This window comes from Myxine glutinosa, chromosome 7 (genome assembly GCF_964187855.1).
Source record: "Myxine glutinosa chromosome 7, kmMyxGlut1.1, whole genome shotgun sequence".
NCBI classification, from domain to species: Eukaryota; Metazoa; Chordata; class Myxini; order Myxiniformes; family Myxinidae; genus Myxine; species Myxine glutinosa.
Window position 1 is genome coordinate 104,889,813 of NC_136267.1, and position 22,498 is coordinate 104,912,310.

Below are 22,498 nucleotides of genomic sequence, written 5' to 3' on the forward strand. Positions count from 1 at the left end.
CCTAAACTCCCCCCTTACCCCCCACTCCTAAATTCCCCCCTCAGGCCCTCACCCCTCCTTCAAAACTCCCCCCCAACCCCTCCCCTTCAAATCTCCCCCCATACCATTCCTCTCCAATTCTCCCTTCGCCACCCTCCTCCTCAAAGCCGCCTCCCCACTTTGTCTCCCTTCTATCTCATACCTCCACCTCCCCCAATCTTCTACTTTTGTCTGCCCCCCCCCCCACCTCAAACAACCCCTCACTGTGCCTCATCCCATCACGATCAAACCTTTCGTCCTCCTCATCCTTCCCTTTCTTGTAACTCTTCTGTAATCTCTGACACACTATCAACTGCTCTCCCTACCTCCCCCTCTCATCCTTCATCTTACCCTACCCCTCCCCTCCCCTGTCCTGCACCCGATGCTCCCCCTTTCTCTTCATTAACGGTATGGACCTCAAACATCCGGGGCCTTCGCTCAAACCTGACTGATCTCTCCAAACAGGTTGCTTCTGACAATCCAGACTTGATCTGCTTAACAGAAACTTTCCTCCTTCAAGATGTCTCTGATTCCTTAATATCTCTTCCTGGTTACTCGCTCCTCCGTTATGATAGACCTGAGCCTCGACCTGGTGGTGGGGTTGCTATCTTTATCAAAAACTCTCTTCCTCACTCTCCTTGCACTGCCCTCTCTCCACCTCACCCCCAGGAGTATCTCTGGCTACGGCTTCCTCTCCGCTCCCACCTTTTGTTCATATGTGTTCTGTACCGTCCTCCAAACAGTGATGACTCCATTTAAATTTCGCTGTCTGACAACATGGACCAACTTCTATCCACTCATCCCAACTCTCTCTTCCTCATATGTGGCGACTTCAATTGTCATCATGCCAGCTGGCTGGGTGTGGATTTCTCTCTCGCCAGTCATGGCACCTCAGCAAAGGACTTCTGTGACTCACTGGGATTGACACAATCTGTCAATTTCCCGACCCAGATCTCAGTCAATGGAGTATCTTCTCTTCTAGACTTGGTTATGACTAACTTCCCTGAAAATGTCTGCTGCTCTTCTTCTGCTCCAATCGGTTCTTCTGATCATGTGCTTGTTAAAGTGGACATCTCTCTGGCCATTCTCAGAGAGCCTCCTCAGCATTGAAGAGTCTGGCATTTCACTCAGGCCGACTGGCACGGGCTGCAAGCAGCCATCAATCATCTGGACTGGTCTCCCATCTCTACTGCCTCTGACATCAATTCTTCCTGGGAATTCTTCCAAAGCAAACTGCTCTCTCTCATGCACAGATTTATCCCATCTTGTCTTCAGTTGTCTTACCCTTCCTCCCGTCCATGGTACACTGAATCTTGTGGTGAGGCAGTTGCCCTGAAACAACTTGCCTTTGCCTCTTGGAAGGCCAATCCAACTGAAGGCAATCTCAGTTCCTTCCACCAAGCTCGGAACAAGTGTGTGTCTACCTTCAGGAGTGCCAGGAAGCACTATCTCTCCACACTCAAGAATGAACTCTCAAACCTGTCTCCTTCCTCCAACTCCTGGTGGCGTCTGGTCAAATCCGTTTCTGGTGTTTGTTCCCCCTCCATCCCCTCCCTTACCTCAAATGGCTACACAGTTGACACCGCACGTGACAAACCCGAATGCCTCAACTCTGTGTTTGCCTCAAAATATTGTGCCCCAAACCCATCTCTCTCTGTTCCCACCTTACCCAGACGAACCCAACTGCTCCTGGACTGTGTGTCCTTCTCTCCTGACAAGGTGGAGATGTTTTCGTCAAACCTCGACTCTGATTCTGCAACTGGACCAGACGGCATCGGCCCACGGGTACTAAAATCCTGCTCTTCCGCTCTATCTCACCCTCTCTCTGTTCTTTTCACCCTCTCTTTTGCTCAAGGTCGTCTGCCAGCATCTTTGAAATCAGCAAACATTACCGCTTTACACAAAAAAGGTGCTAAAACAGATCCTTGCAACTACAGACCAATCAGCCTGCTCCCAATTATCAGCAAAGTCATAGAATCCATCATTGCTTCAGATATCAAATCCTTCCTCTTCTCCAATGGCTTGATCTCAGATCATCAATTTGGATGCAGACCAGGTCATTCTACTCTGGAAATGTTGCTTCTGCTGTCTCAACAATGGATGGAGGTCCTCAATGCCAAACAGGAAATTAGAGCTGTCTCCGTTGACATATCACTTGCCTTCGATATGGTCTGGCACCCAGCTCTGCTCACCAAACTCTCCTCCTATGGTATCCATGGAAATCTCCACGCATGGCTTGCGGACTTCCTCTCTGGTCGTAGTCAACGTGTGGCCCTGAATGGATTTCTCTCATCTCCCCTTCATGTTCAGGCTGGAGTTTCCCAAGGCAGTGTTCTGGGCCTTGTGCTTTTTCTGGTCTTCATCAATGATCTCTCTGACTCTCTGGAAAATCCTCTCTATCTCTTTGCTGATGACTCCACTCTCTGCCGCTCCATTCCTCTTCCCTCAGATCGGCAGTCTGTAGCCTCCTCACTCTCTGAAGACCTGGACAAAATCACAGACTGGTCAAACAAGTGGAAAATGTCTTTCAATCCTGACAAATCTCACACTCTTGCTATGTCTCTCCGAAAAGACCGACTGGACAACCCTCCCATCTACTTTCTCAACAATCTTCTCCAAGAAGTTCTGTCGCTCAAGCCTTTGGGTCTCACTATCTGCCAGGATCTTTCTTGGGAAAACCACATTTCCAAGCTGGCCTCCAAAGCCAGTCGCCGACTGGGCATCCTCCGTCATGCGAAGTCCTTCCTTGGCACACCTGAGCTCTTCACCACATACAAGGCTTTCATCAGCAGTTCAATGGAATACTGTTCTGCCCTATGGGCCGGTGCTCCTGCCTCACATCTCGCTCGGCTTCATGCTGTTGAAACCAAAGCTTTCAGAATCATTGGAATCTCCCGTGATGAAGCTATCTCCGAGGGCCTTTTACTCACTCACCGCAGGCAGGTAGGTGGTCTTTCTGTCTAATACCGACTCCTCTCCAGCCTTGCTTCCCCAGCTCTATCTGTGCTCTGTCCCCCAAATATTCCTACAGGTCGCACAAGATCTGCCAGCAACCCTCTTATGGTTAATCTGCCGAAATCTAGGCTCTCTGCTCACCTTCACTCTTTCATTCCTCTTTTCTCCCGCCTCTGGAACAAACTCCCACACTCCCTTCAATCCCACTCATCCCTCCAGATCTTTAAAACAGCTGTTCACCACCATCTCTTATCTTCCCCCATCCAAAACCTTGATCTTTTCTACCCCCGCTAATTCAACCCAGATCCACTTTTTTTGAAATTCCAACTTCTTTCCTGGAAGTCCTTGCAGTGTCCATATGTTTTATACCTCTCCCACCCTCCCCCCCCCCCATGCTTCCCCGCCCGCCCCCCCCACAATGCCCTCTCCCTCCCACAGATCTCTCAATGTCTCTGCTCTCAAATGTTGTGCTTGTGTCCTTCCTCCTCTCTCCCCATCTTGTCTACCGCTCCCCTTATTATATGTTTTATGTGTCGGTTTGTCTTTCTGTGTGATTAATGTTAGCTCTTTCATGAGCCTCGATCTTGTATACAAAAAAAAATAAAAAATGTTGTACTTCACAAGTATGCTTGGAAGTCAGCTTACATTACCTTCATCAACCAACCTTGCTGCTTATATATCGCTTGAGAAAAAAAAATCACTTCCGCTTTGCTGCGAAGCTCAGTGTTGGATGCTTTGGTTTGAGCCTTCACTTAAAATGAGTGAAATGAAACATTTTACAAATTTTGAATTATTCTCGATGAGATTTCAACATCACCGTAATGCATTGGTGGCGAAATTTTCTTTGTACAAGAAGATGATGATTTGTAATACTGGCAACCATCAGGTGACACTCTATGATACACATTTACATCGAGAGCATTGGGGCCTTCCTCCCACTCAAAACCCCTTCCCCCAGATACGCTACCCAGACAGAAACCATACTTGGTTACCTTTCGGAAACATTCAAAATTCGGTTGGATTTGGTTTGGTGTTTTTTTTTTACTCCCGCCCGGGAGTTTTGCATTCGATCGTGTCCGTCCGTCCGTCCGTCCGTGTGTGTGTGTGTGTGTGTGTGTGTTCGTGTGTTTGTGAACAAGATATCTGGAAAGGTTCTGAACGGATTTGGATGAAAGTTGGTGGGATGATTGCCCTTGGGATAAGGAAGAATTGATTAGTTTTTGGTGAAGCTCAGGATATTATGCCGGATCCAGGATTTTTTACCATTGAAAGATAGGGCTCAGCAGCGGCCACTCACGGCGGGGGGAGTATGCGCTCTACTGAGTGGCGTTCTAGTTTTTCCTGTTCTTGGAGCATATATAAACAAACAAATAAATATATAAAAATATAAATTCACTTTTGTCGTACAGCTTACCTGTCAGGATTATCTGATGCACATACGGAGTCGATCATCCCCACATCAATCGTGCCCTGTGCATGGATATGGACACACACACACACACACACACACACACACACACACACACACACACACACACACACACACACACACACACACACACACACACACACACACACACACACACACACACACAAATAACTTTCTCCTTTCATCTGTACGCATCACTGACAGTGTTGCTTTAACTTATTCGATTAATCTGTCTGCAATGCATCAAAACGCACCATTGCATTGTTTGGATTTGCCTGCTCGTCATGCATCTCACGCAGTTCTTGATCTGAGGCGCCATTAACGCGGGACAGCACATTGAACCAATCACTGCAACATCCCACAATGTCACACATTAGGACAGCGAAATGATGTAACTTTTAGCAATATACCAGAATCTCGTAAAAGTACATTGATACCTGGCGTCCTCTGGAGATTCTGCAACAAGGTGGTATGTTCTGTCCTGGGTCACAATATCAATTGCATTTTCTTTGTCAGCATTGTCTACAATCTCCCTGCCAGTGTAAAAACAGAAAACATTACAAACTCTTGGAAGAAGATATCCAACATCGGAGGGATAGGGGGGGCGGGGAGGGGAGGGGTTTGGAAGAAATCACAGAACCACATAACCGTCGGAAAGCGTCCGTAAACGAAAATTCACGTAAAATACCATAAACGCTTCTGTAGAAAACAAACAAACTCAATCGATATCTAGCATTTAAAATTATCATTACTATAACTGTAAACTGTGCAATAAAAACCTCAATCAAAATTTACGTATAAAAACGTAAACACGTTCGTAAAAAAACAAAGAGGAAAAAAAACCATCCAGCAGTATGTCGGTGATGCTTGCCCAGGATCATAAAGCTTCAATTTATTATGTACCTCGTGATATACAAGATAAATAATAATTCTGCAAGAAAAGAAAATGAGCGTGTAAAGGAGGGGAGGAAAAGAGATACTTTCAGGAATAACATTTGACTCACCTTGCCTCACGGATGTTGATGGATCCCTTGAGCTTGTCCTCACCATCCGTGTCAAAGTACATGAGCTTCTCCCCTCGGAGGACACACCAACGGCGTTTCCAGTTTCGACGTGATAATGTAGACATACCACCACCTTTTTTATTCAACCATCCAGCCTTTAAAGCCTCCTGCTTGGCACGAAACCACAGGAACGTCTCGTCCTTCAGCACACACCAGCGTTTCTTCCAGATGTTCATGAGCCCTCCTGGGAAAATGATTGCAAATAACACAAGAGTCAAATGGAATGCACGATGTTTCGTTTTTTTTGTTTTCTCCCTGGATTTCAAAGAGTTCAAAAATAAGAAAATCCATCCCCTTCCATCAAATAAAAAGTTCAGGCCAAGGGAAAAATACCAGATAATTTTCAGATTTTACAGGTTTCACAGGATACAGTCCAGATCCGGATCCGGATAATATGATTTTTTAATTGATTCTTCACCACTGAGATATGGGATCAATGATGTACCGTATAGCACAAAATCTCAAAAAATTGTGGATGGATTATGACAAAACTTAATGGATGAGTTGGGTAGGCAACAAGAACAAGCTGATGAGATTCTGGTTTAGGTCCAGATGTCGATATTTTTTTTTTTTTGTATACAAGATCGAGGCTCGTGTAAGAGCTAACATTAATCACACAAAAAGTCAACCGACACATATAAAACAAAATAAGGGGAGCGGTAGACAAGATGGGGAGAGGGAGAAGGACACAAACACAACATTTGAGAGCAGGGACATCGAGAGAACTGTGGGAGGGAGAGGGCTTGGGGAGAGGTGGGAGAGGTATAAAACATATAGACACTGCAAGGACTTCCAGGAAAAAGTTGGAATTTCGAAAAAGTGTATCTGCAGTGAATTAGCAGGGGTAGAAAAGATCAAGGTTTTGGATGGGGGAAGATAAGAGATGGTGGGGAACAGCTGTTTTAAAGACCTGGAGGGAGGAGTGGGATTGAAGGGAGTGGGGGAGTTTGTTCCAGAGGCGGGAAAAAAGGGGAATGAAAGAGTGAAGGTGAGCAGAGAGCCGAGATTTTGGCAGTTTAACCATAAGAGGGTTGCTTGGCAGATCTTGTGCGACCTGAAGGAATATTTGGGGGACAGAGCACAGAGAGAGCTGGGGGAGCAAGGCCGGAGAAGAGTCAGTAGAAGACAGAAAGACCACCAACCTGCCTGCGGTGAGTGACTGAAAGGCCCTCGGAGTCAGCTTCATCGCAGCAGATTCCAATGATTCTGAAAGCTTTGGTTTCAACAGTGTGAAGTCGAGCTAGGTGTGAGGCAGGAGCACTGACCCAGCGGGGGGAACAGTATTCCATCGAGCTGCGGATGAAAGTCTTGTATGTGGTGAGGAGCTCAGGTGTGCCAAGGAAGGACTTCGCACGACGGAGGATTCCCAGTTGGCAACTGGCTTTGGAGGCCAGCTTGGAAATGTGGTTTTCCCAAGAAAGATCATGGCAGATAGTGAGACCCAAAAGCTTGAGCGACAGAATTTCTTGGAGAGGATTGTTGAGAAAGTAGATGGGAGGGTTTTCCAGTCGTTCTTTTCGGAGAGACATAGTAAGAGTGTGAGATTTGTCAGGATTGAAAGACATGTTCCACTTGTTTGGCCAGTCTGTGATTTTGTCCAGGTCTGCAGAGAGGGATGAGGCTGCAGACTGCCGATCTGAGGGATGAGGAATGGAGCGGCAGAGATTGGAGTCATCAGCAAAGAGATAGAGAGGATTTTCCAGAGAGTCAGAGAGATCATTGATGAAGACCAGAAAAAGCACAGGGCCCAGAACACTACCTTGGGGAACTCCAGCCAGAACAGGAGGAGGCGATGAGAGAAATCCATTCAGGGCCACACGTTCACTACGACCAGAGAGGAAGTCCGCAAGCCAAGCATGGAGATTTCCATGGATACCATAGGAGGAGAGTTTGGTGAGCAGAGCTGGGTGCCAGACCGTATCGAAGGCACATGACATGTCAAGGGAGACAGCTCTGATTTCTTGTTTGGCATTGAGGACCTCCATCCATTGTTGAGACAGCAGAAGCAACATGTCCAGAGTAGAATGACCTGGTCTGAATCCAAATTGATGATCGGAGATCGAGCCATTGGAGAAGCGGAAGGATTTGATATTTGAAGCAATAATGGATTCCATGACTTTGCTGATAATTGGGAGCAGGCTGATTGGTCTGTTGTTGCAAGGATCTGTTTTTGCACCTTTTTGTGTAAAGCGGTAATGATTGCTGATTTCCAAGATGCTGGCAGATGACCTTGAGCAAAAGAGAGGGTGAAAAGAACAGAGAGAGAGTGAGATAGATCGGCAGAGCAGGATTTTAGGAGCCGTGGGCTGATGCCGTCTGGTACAGTTGCAGAATCAATCGAGGTTTGACAAAAACTTCACCTTGTCAGGAGAGAAGGACACAGAGTCCAGGAGCAGTTTGGTTCGACTGGGTAAGGTGGGAACAGAGAGAGATGGGTTTGGGACACAAGATTTTGAGGCAAACACAGAGTGGAGGCATTCGGCTTTGTCACATGCCCTGTCAACTGTCTAGCCATTTGAGGTGAGGGAGGGGGCGGGTGGGGAACAAACACCAGAAACGGATTTGACCAGACGCCACTAGGATTTGGAGGAAGGAGACAGGTTTGAGAGTTCATCCTTCAGTGTGGAGAGATAGTGCTTCCTGGCACTCCCGAGGGTAGAAACACACTTGTTCCGTGCTTGGTGGAAGGAAGTGAGATTGCCTTCAGTTGGATTTGCCTTCCAAGAGGCAAAGGCAAGTTGTTTCAGGGCAACTGCCTCACCACAAGATTCAGTGTACCATGGACGGGAGGAAGGGTAAGACAACTGAAGACGAGATGGGATAAATCTGTGCAGTTGGATTTGCCTTCAAAGAGGCAAAGGCAAGTTGTTTCAGGGCAACTGCCTCACCACAAGATTCAGTGTACCATGGACGGGAGGAAGGGTAAGACAACTGAAGACGAGATGGGATAAATCTGTGCATGAGAGAGAGCAGTTTGCTTTGGAAGAATTCCCAGGAAGAATTGATGTCAGAGGCAATAGAGATGGGAGACCAGTCCAGATGATTGACGGCTGCTTGCAGCCCGTGCCAGTCGGCCTGAGTGAAATGCCAGAGTCGTCGATGCTGAGGAGGCTCTCTGAGAATGGCCAGAGAGATGTCCACTTTAACAAGCACATGATCAGAAGAACCGATTTAGAGCAGATTGGATAATTGGAGCAGAAGATGAGCAGCAGACATTAGCAGGGAAGTTTGTCATAACCAAGTCTAGAAGAGAAGATACACCATTGGCTGAGATCCGGGTCGGGAAATTGACAGATTGTGTCAGTCCCAATGAGTCACAGAAGTCCTTTGCTGAGGTGCCATGGCTGGTGAGAGAGGAACCCACACCCAGCCAGCTGGCATGATGACAGTTGAAGTCGTCACATATGAGGAAGAGAGAGTTGGGATGAGTTGATAGAAGTTGGTCCATGTTGTCAGACAGCGACATGTAAATGGAGTCATCACTGTTTGGAGGACGGTACAGAACACATATGAACAAAAGGTGGGAGCGGAGAGGAAGCCGTAGCCAGAGGTACTCCTGAGGGTGGGGTGGAGAGAGGGCAGTGCAGGGAGAGTGAGGAAGAGAGTTTTTGATAAAGATAGCAACCCCACCACCAGGATGAGGCTCAGGTCTATCATACCGGAGGAGGGAGTAACCAGGAAGAGATATAAAGGAATCAGAGACATCTTGAAGGAGGAAAGTTTCTGTTAAGCAGATCAAGTCTGGATTGTCAGAAGCAACCTTAATGGAGAAATCAATCAGGTTTGAGCGAAGGCCCCGGATGTTTGAGGTCCATATCGTTAATGAGGAGAGAGGGGGAGCATCAGGTGCAGGAGAGGGGAGGGGAGGGGTAGGGTCAGATGAAGGATGAGAGGGGGAGGTAGGAAGAGCAGTTGATAGTGTGTCAGAGATTACAGAAGAATTACAAGAAAGGGAAGTGTAAGGCGGACAAAAGGTTTGATGGTGATGGGATGAGGCACAGTGGAAAGTGATGAGGCACACTGAGGCACAGTGAGGAACAGTGAGGGGTTCTTTGAGGGGGGGCCAAGGACAGTAGAAGGTTGGGGGAAGGTGGAGGTATGAGATAGAAGGGAGATGAAGTGGGGAGGAGGCAGCTTTGAGAAGGACGTGGGAGGGGGGAGAATTGGAGAGGGAGGGGTTGGGTGGAGTTTTGAAGGGGAGGAGTTAGGGGAAGTTTAGAAGGAGAGGGGCAAGGGGGGAGATTTGGAGGGGAGTGGCAAGGGGGGAGTTTAGAAAGTGGATGATTAATGAAAGGCGAACATTGATAACAAATTGGGTTTATTGTGATTTTCAAGTTTGCGATCCATTTGAGAACGATGGAGGAGGGGTGGAATGAATGTGAATTTAGAGCATGTAGTGATTTAGAATTATAAGAGATTTAATTTTTTTTCTGAAGTGAATGAGTTGGAGAGGAAATTGAAAAGAGCCTTTTAAATAGGAAGAAAAACAGCGTGTTGTAATATACCACTGAATAAAACACTGCAGGGGAAAGTTTAAACATATTTAAACAGAACCGTGAAGAACAATCTAATATTCACAAAAATACCAACGGGGAGAGGGAGCCTCGAGGGACAACCACGAGTCACATGAACAGGGAAAAAGGTGTCAGCAAAAGGAACAGGGCAAAACAGATTTTGGGGAATGGTGTGATAATGGGGGTGAAATGGGGGTGAAACACGTGGTCGCAGAACGAACGAACGAAAAGAACAAAGAAGGAAAGGTTTCTTCTTTTTTTCTTTTTTTTTTAGTTAAGAATTTAAACAAGAAAGTATGGGGTGAAAAGACTGGGTAAAGACTGAGAGAACGAGAGTAGAAGGACCACAATCGATCACTGGGAGAAAACAAACCTCAAGGTATAAAGCTTCAAGAACTCTGCCGCAGAATCACGTGGAACAAAATACTCGACTATTACAGTCACGTGAAAAAGTAAGTACACCCCATGTAAAGTTTTGACTTTTTCAAAATATTTCAACATACAGCTATTTGATCTTCATTTCAACAATATTGATAGATAAAGGTGATATAATATAACAAATATCATGAAACATTTACATTTTGTCGTCCATTGTATAATTTAAATAAACAAATGCAAATTTCGCATGTGGAAAAAGTAAGTACACCCCATGAAATGTTTTTTAAAATCTTTTTAACATATGTGGACATATCAATATTTGATCTTCATTTAAACCGTATCTATAGATAAAGGTGATCTAATTGAACAAAAAACAATGAAAAATTTACTTTGTAATAATTTATTCAACAAAAAATTGTTGCACAGCATGCACAATTGCATGCACAGCTCATTTCAAATCCCCCGCCACAACATCTCGATGGGATTTTGATCCGGGCTTTGACTTGGCCATTCCAGAACCCTCTATTTCTTTCTTTTCAGCCATTCTTTGGAGGATTTACTGGTATGTTTAGGGTCATTGTCATGTTGCAAGGTCCACCTTCGGTTGAGCTTCAACTTTCCGACAGATGGCCTCACATTATCCTCAAGCACCCTCTGGTACAATGAAGAATTCATAGTGGATTATTTGATGGTGAGCTATCAGGTTCTTGTGGTCAAATGCTGTCTTTGGTTTTCACCAAACATGTCTTCTGGTACTGTGGCCAACTAGCTCTACCTTTGACTCAACTGTCCAGAGCACATTGTTCCAAAAGTGCTGGTCTTTGCCTGGGTGTACATTGGCAAACTTTAGTCTTGCCCTGATGTTCTTTCTGGACAAAAAAGGTTTCCTCCTGGCACACCTCCCATGTAGATCAAATTTGTGCAGCCTCTTTCTAATGGTAGACTCGTGCACTTTGACATCAACAGTGGCAAGAGCTACGTGAAGGGTCCCGTGATGACATTCTGGGGGTTCTTAGAGTCTTTCAGCATCTTGCGGTCTGCTCTCGGGCTGAACTTGCTGGGGCGGCCTGGCCTGAACAAGTTGGCAGTTGTTTGGAATCTTCTCCACTTGTAGATGATCTTCCGGACAGTCGAATGATTGATTTCAAATTGTTTGGAGATCTTTTAAAATCCCTTCTCAGACTCGTAGGCATCTATAACCTTCTTTCTGAAGGCCTCAGAGAGCTCTTTTGATCTAGGCATGGTGACGCCGCACACTTCAACAACAAAGAGCAAACCAAACTAAATGTCTGAGGTTTAAATAAGACAGGTTCCTCCAAGATCCTCTCTGACGATGTTCTAATCATTTGCACCTGAGGTGGTGCACCTGATTCTAATTTTAGGTATTTGAAGTAGTGATAAATGTAGGGGTGTACTTACTTTTTCCACATGCGAAATTTGCATTTATGTTTATTTAAATTATACAATGGACTACAAAATGTAAATGCTTCATGATATTTGTTATATTATATCACCTTTATCTATCAATATTGTGGAAATGAAGATCAAATAGCTGTATGTTGAAATATGTTGAAAAAGTCAAAACTTTACATGGGGTGTACTGTACTTACTTTTTCACATGACTGTATATACAGGTATGAAAGATTAACACCGATAATCTTCCAAGGGACGCACTATCGGTGCACACACGTAAGATAAATACAGTTTCGAGAAAAATACAATTGTGAACAATTACTTAACTTCGAGCGTGCGTGAAGATCGGGGCAGCCTCGAAAAAAAGTCAAAAACCTGATCGGAGATGTGGCCTATCAGTGGATACAAAACGTAAACTGTTCAGCCTGGTGGAGGTACGTACTTTACAGAGTGCCATTCTAGTTACCCTCGCCTAAGGAGAGCGTATTGCATTTGAGTCCGTTTGTTACGTGGCAAAAATTTTTTTTTTTTTTTTGCAAGTTTGTTGATCACTCCGGTTTGTGTGTTTGTTTGTGTGTGTGTTTGTCTGTCCGCTCACTTATACTGGCCGACAGGTCACAATTTGAAACCGATCTTCACGAAACTTCACCAAATGGCAGAGTTTGAGGTCCGACAAAATCCTATATATTTTTGAGGTCAAAAGATCAAAAGTTCAACATAGGCCAAAAGTCAACCACCTTTCCAAATTTCTAAAATCCTCAATTTTAATCCGATTGACTTGAAATTTGAATAGGATTTACATATCAGCTAACTGAATTCAACCACAAACTATTTTTGAGATCAGCTTCGGCCAAAAGGTCAACATAGGCCAAAGGACAACCACTTTTTTGAATTTCTAAAATCATCAATTTTCATCCGATTGACTTGAAATTTCAATAGGATTTACATAGCTTACTGAATTCAACCACTAACTATTTTTGAGATCAGCATAGGCCAAAAGGTCAACATAGGCCAACGGTCAACCACTTTTTTTTGAGTTTCTAAAATCCTCAATTTTCATCCAATTGACTTGACATTTGAAGAGGATTTACACATCAGCGAACTGAATTCAAGTAGCAACTATTTTGAGATAAGAATAGGCCAAAAGGTAAACATAGGCCAAAGGTCAACAACAATTTCAAATTTCTAAAATCCTCAATTTTCATCCTATTCACTTGAAATTTGAATGTGATTTACATATCAGCAAACTGAATTCAACCACCAACTATCTTTGAGATCAGCATCGGCCAAAAGGTCAACATAGGCCAAAGATCAACCACTTTTTTCCAATTTCTAAAATCCTCAATTTTCATCCGATTGACTTGGAATATGAATCGGATTTTCATATCAGTGGACTGAATTCAACCACCAACTATTTTGAGATCAACATAGGCCAAAAGGTCAACATAGGCCAAAGGTCAACAACAATTTCAAATTTCTAAAGTCCTCAATTTTCATCTGATTCACCTGAAATTTGAATGGGATTTACATATCAGCTAACGGAATTCAACCACCAACTATTTTTGAGATCAACATAGGCCAAAAGGTTTTTTGTCATTACCTCCACCACCAAAGGTGGATGGAGGTTATGTTTTCACCCCTGTCTGTTTGTGAACAAGATATCTCAAAACGTTGTGGACGGATTCAGATGGCATTTGATGGACCGCTTGGGTGTCTGACAATGACGATTCGATTAGATTAGATTTTGGTGAAGATCTGAATATGGATTCGGATATGATAATTATTTGATTTTTAAAGTGATTCTTCACCATTGGGAGATAGGGCCAAAAACGATACATAGCAGGATATCTCAAAAAGTTGTGGACGGATTTGGACAAAACTTGGTGGACAGGTTGTGTGTGTGATAAGAAAGAATCGAATCAATTTTGGTGAAGAATGTTTCTACATTGTATAAATTCTGTATTGTGATTTTCTGGTCTACTCAGATACAAAACGTAAACTGTTCACCAGGAGGAGGTATGCTCTCCACCGAGTGCCGTTCTAGTTGAAGCTGTTAAATTATCCTCTGGGAAATAACTGTAAAATAAAGCAACGAGTCTGCTTTCTGAACGATTAAACCATGCCTCTTGATAATATTGACACCAATGAAAAATAGTAGCATGTGTGAGCAATTATCACAAATGGAAAGGAGTATCCCTTCCCTGTTGGCAGGATAGTGTATTAAATGATAGAGCATTTTATAACTGTCGGCATAGGATTTTTGCTTAACTAGTGGGCCCGTTGTTCTGTTGTACCAAATTTTCATTGGTCTTCACGGCCTTGTAGCATACCTGCTTGCCGGGGGTCTTTTGGGTCCTATGGGTCATCTTGGACTTTTGGGTCCAGGGGACTTTAGGGTCATCTGGATATTTTTCATCAGAGACTTTTGGGTCATCTGGGTCTTTTGTGTCATCTGGGTCTTTTGGGTCATCTGGGTCTTTTGGGTCTAGGGAACTTTAGGGTCATCTGGGTATTTTGGGTCATTGGAGTTTTTTGGTTCATCTGGGTCTTTTGGTTCATCTGGGTCATCTGGGTCTTTTGGGTCTCTAGGGACTTTTGGGTCTTCGAGGTCTTTTGGGTCCCCTGAGACTTTTGGGTCATCTGGGTCTTTTGCTTCCTCTGGATGTTTAGGGGCCTTTGGGGTCTTTTGGGACATCTGCATATTTTGGGTCCTCAAAGTCTTTTGTGGCCTGTGGGTCTTTTGGGTCATCTGGGTGTTTCGGGGCCTTCGGGCTCTTTCAGGTCATCTGAGTCTTTTCGGTCCTCGGGGACTTTTGGGTCCTTTGTGACTTTAGATCCTCTTGGTGTTTAGGTGCCTTCGGGGTCTTAATGTTCTTAAAGGGTCTTCAAAGGTCAAAGGGGTCTCAGCAGTATAAAGGGTTAAAAGGTAAATTTCCATAGTACGTAATTAATTAATAGATGTACGTAATTAATAGACACAAAAGGTATGCCTCACAAACACAGACACACAGAGACACACACACACACACGTCATCCATTTATAGTAGATAATAGATATGCAAGGCCCTTGTCAATGATCCACGATACGCACACACACATGCGCACGCACGCACGCACGCACACACACACACACACACACACACACACACACACACACACACACACACACACACACACACACACACACACACACACACACACACACACACACACACACACACACACACACACACACGTCATCCATTCATAGTAGATATGCAAGGCCCTTGTCAATCATCCACGACTGGGAGGGGTTATGGATGTAATCTATGAAAATTGAAAGATTTTAGTTAATTGTGATTTTAAAAATACAATTGTATTTTCCTGCCAATGTATTACCGACTTTTATTAATGTTATAGTTAATTGGCATGACATCAGAGATTTTCCTGGGTGAATGCGCACTTGTTACGTGTTACCTCCCCAAACTCTGGTTACGGTGCCCCTCAGAGTCGCGAGAGGGAACGCGGCAGAAAGATTAGTTATTTTGAGTGTTATAATAAACCATGCTAAAACCAAACCAATGCAATTGTGCAGAACAAAACAAGTAATTGTATTAAGAGCTTTCACATACACAATGATAACACTATTAAAGAAAGAACAATGAGAATGTCACTTGCATCAGATTAACTATACATATGATGGTGCCATCATTCCCCAATGCTCTAAAAGCAATAAACTCACAATATGCCAAATGTGAGTAGAATGTAACATTCCCCAAAGTCTATGCACAAATCCCACATGGGGTGAAGGTTGAAGACGTGCAGAATGACGAGAACAGGCAGATATCGGTGCGGCGGCGAACCTTGAGTTACGAGGTGAGAGGTCGGGCAGCTGGCGGCACAGGGTAACGATTCCCCAAAACTGGAGTGCAATCCACGCCCCACGTCCACCAACGATTAAGCTGATATGGAAACCAACAGTGATCAACACAATGACGTCGATATGGGAATCCCAAAACAAGATGTACCAAGCGGACAGCCTCTTCGAGGACAAAATGGCGAGTCAGTCTGTAATGGAGGCGCTTGCTTTCCCTCGAACAATAGCTTACTCTTGGTGATAAACCTGAGATGCAGGTTTAATTGCCATCGCAATATAGGACAACGTCGCGGGCAATCCCTTTCACGGGAAGCCTCAACTCATTCGCGACCAATATAAAAAAAAGTCTGCTCGCAGCCTCGATGTGACTCACAGCTGTCTCCTCCTCTCTCCTCTTCTCCCTTGCGGTTTTTTTACAGCGTTTTTCCTTTTTCCTTCACAAACATTTATTTTTACCTTTTACTAAAGTCATCTCCATTTCACACAAAAATCTTAACAACAATATTACCCGAAACTAAAAATCCTACAAGTACATAATAACAACAAAAGCGGAAGTGAGGAATTTGTAACACACATCAAACTTTTTTGAGCAGCTATACTGTTTAGCCTTTCTCTCATTGAGATATTTGCATTGCACAAGTCATAGTAGTAATAGTAGTAATAGTAATAGTAATAGTAGTAATAGTAATAGTAGTCGTAGTAGTAGTCGTAGTAGTAGTCGTAGTAGTAGTCGTAGTAGTAGTCATAGTAGTAGTCGTAGTAGTAGTCGTAGTAGTAGTCGTAGTAGTAGTCGTAGTCATAGTAGTAGTCGTAGTAGTAGTCATAGTCATAGTCGTAGTCGTAGTAGTAGTCGTAGTAGTAGTAGTAGTAGTAGTAGTAGTAGTAGTAGTAGTAGTAGCTGGAGGTTTATCGATGCAAACCCTATTTTTTATGTTGTTTGTCAACTAATTGGTGTGTGGCAGGCACACAGTGATGGCCTTAATCCATGTTTGGGGTTCGATATATTTGTACACCGCTCCTTTCCTATACCATCTCCAGGTGCTGCAAAACGTCATTTCCGGGCACCAAAGGGGACCCAGCAATGATGCGCGCTGAAAGGGAGTACTCAGTTTTCACTCTGGTTGTTTGTTTTCTTGTTTGCTTGTTTGTTTTCCTGTTTTCTTGTTTGTCCGGGGCCATCTCAGCCATCATCATTGTCTCAGCCATCCTTTGAGCTAGGAAGCTGAAATTTTGGCACAATAGTGAGCAAGTGCTTTGGCAAAAACTGTATTTTTTGTTTTTTGATTAATTAATAAATTGATCAATTACTAAATTATTATCGATTAATTGAGAACTTATTTATTTCCTTTCTCTTCTGGGCAATACATCAGGCACCTTTTGAGTTAGGAAGCTGATATTTTGACATGACAATGACCAAGTGATTTGGCTGTAAAGGGTAATTTTGATTTAATGATTAATCAAATAATCGATTAATTATATAATTATTGGATTGATGACTACATTAATACTTTTTTTTTAAATTACAGATTCGGATGAAATGGTGGTGGTTTAGGTATTCTATTAGCCAATTGATTAATTATTTAATTATTTTATGATTACTATTTATTTATTTTCATTATTAATCATTTATTTATTTTCTTTCTCATCTGGGCAATATCTCAGACACCTTTTGAGCTAGGAAGCTAATATTTGGACATGACAGTGCCAAGTGATGTGGCTCTAAAGAATATTTTTGATTTATTGATTAATAAATTAATTTAATTTTTTCGATTAATGACTTATTTGATTAATTTTCTAAAAGTTATAGCTTTGAATGAAGCACTGGGAGTTCAGGTATGCCATTCACCAATTGATTAAGAAAATATTTCATGATCATTATTTATTGATTTTGATTATGATATTTATCAATTTCATTTATTGATTTATGATTGACTTGAAAATAAATCAATTATTGTACACCTCTCCCTCCCAATACAGTATGAGCTGCATGGCGGTATTTCCGGGTGCCGGAGGCGTCCCGGCAATGCCACGGTGAAGGATATTTAATTATTTGGCATGGGGGCGGTGTACTTTAAATATATCTGTACTTGTTTGGGATTTGTTCATTATTTTCCAAACTGCTTTTACCAACAATTTAATCTTTTTTATTAGTGTTATGGATTTGTCACTTCCGTTGTTGTGGTTTTCCTCCACTTGAAACATTTTTGGTTCCATGTACTATTATTGTTTCCAAAAGGTTTATTGTTTAGGACCTGTTTTCAAAAGGTGAAAAAGTTAGAGTTAAAAGAAACCGAAAACCGGATCGGGAACCGGACGACGACGAAGAAGAGGAGGAGGTAAGAAAGAAGGCGGAGCGAGTGGAGTCGGACAAGAAGCATAGTCGCTTCGAGTTCTGGATCGAATGTTGGCGAGCAAGAGTCACGAGTGAACTTTTGGTTTCCCGGGAAAGGGATTCCTGCGACAGAGTTGTTATCGCTGTGACAGATCAACCTGCGTGTCAGGTTTTGCGGTGGATTCTGAAGAGAATCATCGTCATCATCGTCGTGCCGTTGCGCCATGAGACCGGGCCGTCGGCCATTTTGACTCGCGCAGGACTTGCGCTTCGCTCAAGGTTTCGTCTCGTTTCGACCATTTTCACCGCATTCAGACGTCGATCTGGGGTGTGTGTGTGTGTGACGTGGCTTTTGAGTGGAAAGTCTGCGTGTCGCCGACTGTGAGCCGTGGAACGTCCATACCCGAGGGTGTGATTTCCCAGTCGCCTGGAGGGCGCCTTTGGATTTCCCAGTCGCCTGGAGGGCGCCTTTGGATTTCCCAGTCACCTGGAGGGCGCCTGTGCACAGCTTTGGCAGCCGGACTATAACTGCCAACCCAACGGGATTCTGGTCTCGATTGGACATTGATCTGTCGATCGCGGGAGCGGATCGACTCTGGCTTGAAGCCGGGGATTAGAGACATTGGGGATGTTCTTGTTTCACTCACTTGGAGCACAGTGAGTTATGTATTATAAAACTGATGGTACCATCATAGGATATTGATTGTACTTTTGATTCATATTATTGTTGGACTGTTATTCTTGTGTGATCTTAATACAATATTTGTTTGTGAGTAACAATTGGTGTGGCTTCACCATTGATCTTTGACATACAGAATAACACATTTTTCTGCCGTGACTCCTCTCGGGGCTTGGAGGTACACCGTGAACAGGGGGTCGGGGAGGAGCGCGTAACAATTAGTTTGCACTCTATTATACCCAAGAGCTAATTAGTCATCAAGATATGACTGGAAATGATAATTTATTTGTTTTACCAAACGTGTGATGTTGCAAATTTTGCATCATGACTTTCGTCATAATGGTACCATAATTATTCTACTGGAACAATAATTAAAAAAAGGAAATACATTTTATTCCAGAAATATCACATTCATTCTAATCAAATTCAAATAATTAAAAAAGTGGTTACCCACAGACAGACACATGGGGAGGAGGGTAGTGATGGATCCAGAGTTGAGATTTTTTTCTCCAGCCACTATGGAATGGACCTACATGAGTGAAACTTGGCCTTTTCTATCTGTTTCCATCTAGTGCCACACATTTCTCCTTTTGGTGAGTCAGTATCCTGGTGCCTTTGGAAAATAAGTCTTGCTTTGGGTTCTGAACTTCTTTTTTGAAAAGGAAAACAAGTCCTGCTTGGGTTCTGAACTTCTTTTTTGAAAAGGAAAATAAGTCCTGCTTTGGGTTCCGACCTTTTTTTGGAAAGGAAAACAAGTCAGATTTTGGGCTCTGAAACCCTTCGAAATCTTTAAAAAGGAAATATATACATATACTAGCCGAAAGCACCCGGCGTTGCCCGGGTTCTTTTTGAATGAATTTACTACTATAATTCAGCTTTTACTCGTGGCCGTAGAAGATTGACTTCTATAATTCAGCTTAGCTTTTAATTGCGAAATGGGCCCAGCCCGGCCGAAGCGGCCTCGACCGGCCTCGCCACCTAGCCTATAACCTTCCCGGGGCCCGTCCCAACATTTTTAGTTCTTTTTGAATGAATTTACTACTATAATTCAGCTTTTACTCGCGGCCGTAGACGATTGACTACTATAATTCAGCTCAGCTTTTAATTGCGAAATGGGCCCAGCCCGGCTGAGGTGGGCCTCGACCGGCCTCGCCACCTAGCCTGTAACTTTACTGGGGCCAGTCCCGACATTTTTGGTTCTTTTTGAATGCATTTACTACTATAATTCAGCTTTTACTCGTGGTCGTAGAAGATTGACTACTATAATTCAGCTCACCTTTTAATTGCGAAATGGGCCCAGCCCGGCCGAGGTGGGTGGGCGTCGACCGGCCTCGCCACCTAGCCTAAAACCTTCCCGGGGCCCGTCCCAACATTTTTTGTATTGGAGGATTCTTCCTATCTTTCACCATTCAAGAGATTAGCTTGTGCAGACAAACAAACAAACAAAAACTTTCTTTTATATATATAATATATTGTTGCGGTGGCCGGAGGTATGAGGGGCCGGGTTCAAAAATGCGCGTCGACAACAAATTTTGTTGCGCGATTCCCCTTGGTTAATACCGGAGAATCACGAATACCTTCAAGGTGCACGGATCAAGGTGCATGCGCGTGCCGAAGAACCGCGCGATCGAACCCTCACTTTCCCACACCTTATGGGTGCTGAGCGGATTTGCACGGTGTGAAAAGCGGCGCTACCCCACGAGATTTATGGACCTGAGTCTAGCCAAATTTGGTCCCGGATGATGCTTGGCCAATGGAGAAAAGAAGTACCGAACAGGTTGGAAAGTAACAACAAAATGTACAGCCTTTTATTTTGAAGGCACAGAGAAACAGAGACGAAGATTCAGCTTACGAATTATTACCTAAAAATAACCCCGACTTGGCGCCTTCACACTCTGACACACACACACAGGGAATAACACTCTGGTTATTGGCGTACCGATGTACGTGCTGGAATTGCATCGCTGGTGACCACGTGGTCTGGTGTGCGCAGCTCGCAGCTCGATCGTGACGTGCAGCCTGGATGAGGTAAGGTCTGAAGGACGAATCGCCGCCTCGAAGTTGGTACTGACGAACTTCACTACAGGTGGGACAAGCTGCAATGCAGGCAGACAAACTTCGGCTCAGGTGAGTCGTGTTGAAAGCCAACGCTTGCAGGTCAGCCGGATGGTGCAAAAGATCGGCAAAGAAGCGATGGGTGTCGACGAAGAACAAAGACCAAAACACGTGTCGTCTGGTGGGGTCAAAACAAGAGAGTCCAAAGCAGGGTGTCGTCCACGTGGCAAAATCCCAGGCAAAGAGAATCGTGTCGTCCACGAGGCAAAGAGAGAACTGAGCAGGTCGTCCACGTGGCGAAATCCACAACAAGAGTTCAGAACAGGTGGTGTAGCGCAGCAAAATCCAAAAGCAAAGAGAATAATAATGCGCTCCGCGTGGGCTATTATCAGACCTGCCCTTGCCCTTCAAAATGTTCCAGAGCCTCCCATTGGCTGAAGATTGTCGCATCATGGCGACGGGTTCCCGGCTCGCCATTGGTCACATGCTGGCCTTCGATCTCTCCTCCCCCAATGAAGGTTTCATTCCTCCTTCCCTCTTTCATTCAGGGGAGGTTTCACTGTCCATTAGTCATGTGGGCCTGTGGTGTTGGCCACGCCTTCCTGCATATCTTAATGGCTTCCTTTAACCACACAAAGGTTTGACATCCTCCCTACCTCACGCATATTTGGTCTTTATTACTACACAATGGGAAAGGGCTAATCTTTACATTCAATAAGACATAACTGGCTTCTGCAGCCTACATGTTGTTGTGCAACGAACTATAGGGGGTTTGCCTTTATGGCACAACCACAACAATATACATATAATATATATAATATTAAAGCGCGGCGTTACGCGCGCTGCTTGCGAGCAAGGAGGAAGCGGACAAGCGGTAACTTATAAGCGTCTTTATTTCAGGAGCTCACTGTAACACTGGCGCGCTCCGGGCTGCACGCCCGGTGTATATCATGAGGCCACGCCTACCCCTCGGGCGTGGCCACCGCCCACTTGGTGCGCGGAATGATGTCACCACGCCAGTGGGCTTTTGTGTCCGCCACAAGCACCCCCCCAGAATTCCCGCGCACCTGGAGGGCCAGTTTGCGGGGCAGACGAATGACCCGGCCGAAGCGCCCCCTGGCGATCGGCGGCGTCCAGGGTGCAGGGATGCCAGGTGGGATGCCCCTGGCTGCCCCTGGGATGGGTGCAGGACCAGGGGGCGGCATGGCGGCGGGGCTGGGCGGTGCCGGGGGTCCGCCCGCAGGGGGGCGGCCCCGACGTGGGGGTCGGGCCACTGGCGGTGGATGGTCCACGTCGAGGTGGGCCGGCTTGAGGCGGTCTACCGAAACGCGGTCAGGAGTACCGCCGTTTTCCAGGGTGAAGTGCTTCGCCCCGGTCTCCAGCACGCGGAAAGGCCCGTCGTACGGGGGCCGCAGTGGTGTCCGGTGGGCATCGTGGCGGACGAAGACGTACTCCGCCGTGCGAAGCTCCGGGGCGACGTGCGTCGGTGGGTGCCCGTGGCATGCCGCTGGCACCGGGGCGAACCTCTGGGCGGTCTCTTGCAGAGCGGAGCGCTGCTGTGCCGCGGACCATGGTGCCGTGGAGTCGGGGAGGAACTCGCCCGGCACCCGCAGCGGTTGCCCGAAGACCAACTCCGCCACAGATGCGCGCAGGTCCTCCTTGGGCGCCGTCCGGAGGCCCAGCAGGACCCAGGGGAGCCTGTCGACCCAGCCGCCGTCGCGGAGGGTGGCCCCGAGCGCGGCCTTCAATGAGCGGTGAAATCGCTCACACAGGCCGTTAGCCTGGGGGTGGTAGGCCGTGGTTCG

The 22,498-nt window shown here is 45.2% G+C and overlaps 1 protein-coding gene across 1 annotated transcript in view; it reads right to left on the bottom strand.

Moving 5' to 3' along the window:
• Positions 1-22,498, bottom strand: part of LOC137431601 (unconventional myosin-X) — a 330,046-nt gene that overhangs the window by 50,799 nt on the left and 256,749 nt on the right. Inside the window, exons 27-30 of the mRNA XM_068123112.2 lie at positions 5,407-5,650; positions 4,840-4,935; positions 4,657-4,750; positions 4,388-4,443 (exon numbers count right to left, since the gene is read on the bottom strand). Of these exons, the coding sequence (XP_067979213.2) occupies positions 4,388-4,443; positions 4,657-4,750; positions 4,840-4,935; positions 5,407-5,650 (490 nt within the window). The remainder of the gene's footprint in view (positions 1-4,387; positions 4,444-4,656; positions 4,751-4,839; positions 4,936-5,406; positions 5,651-22,498) is intronic.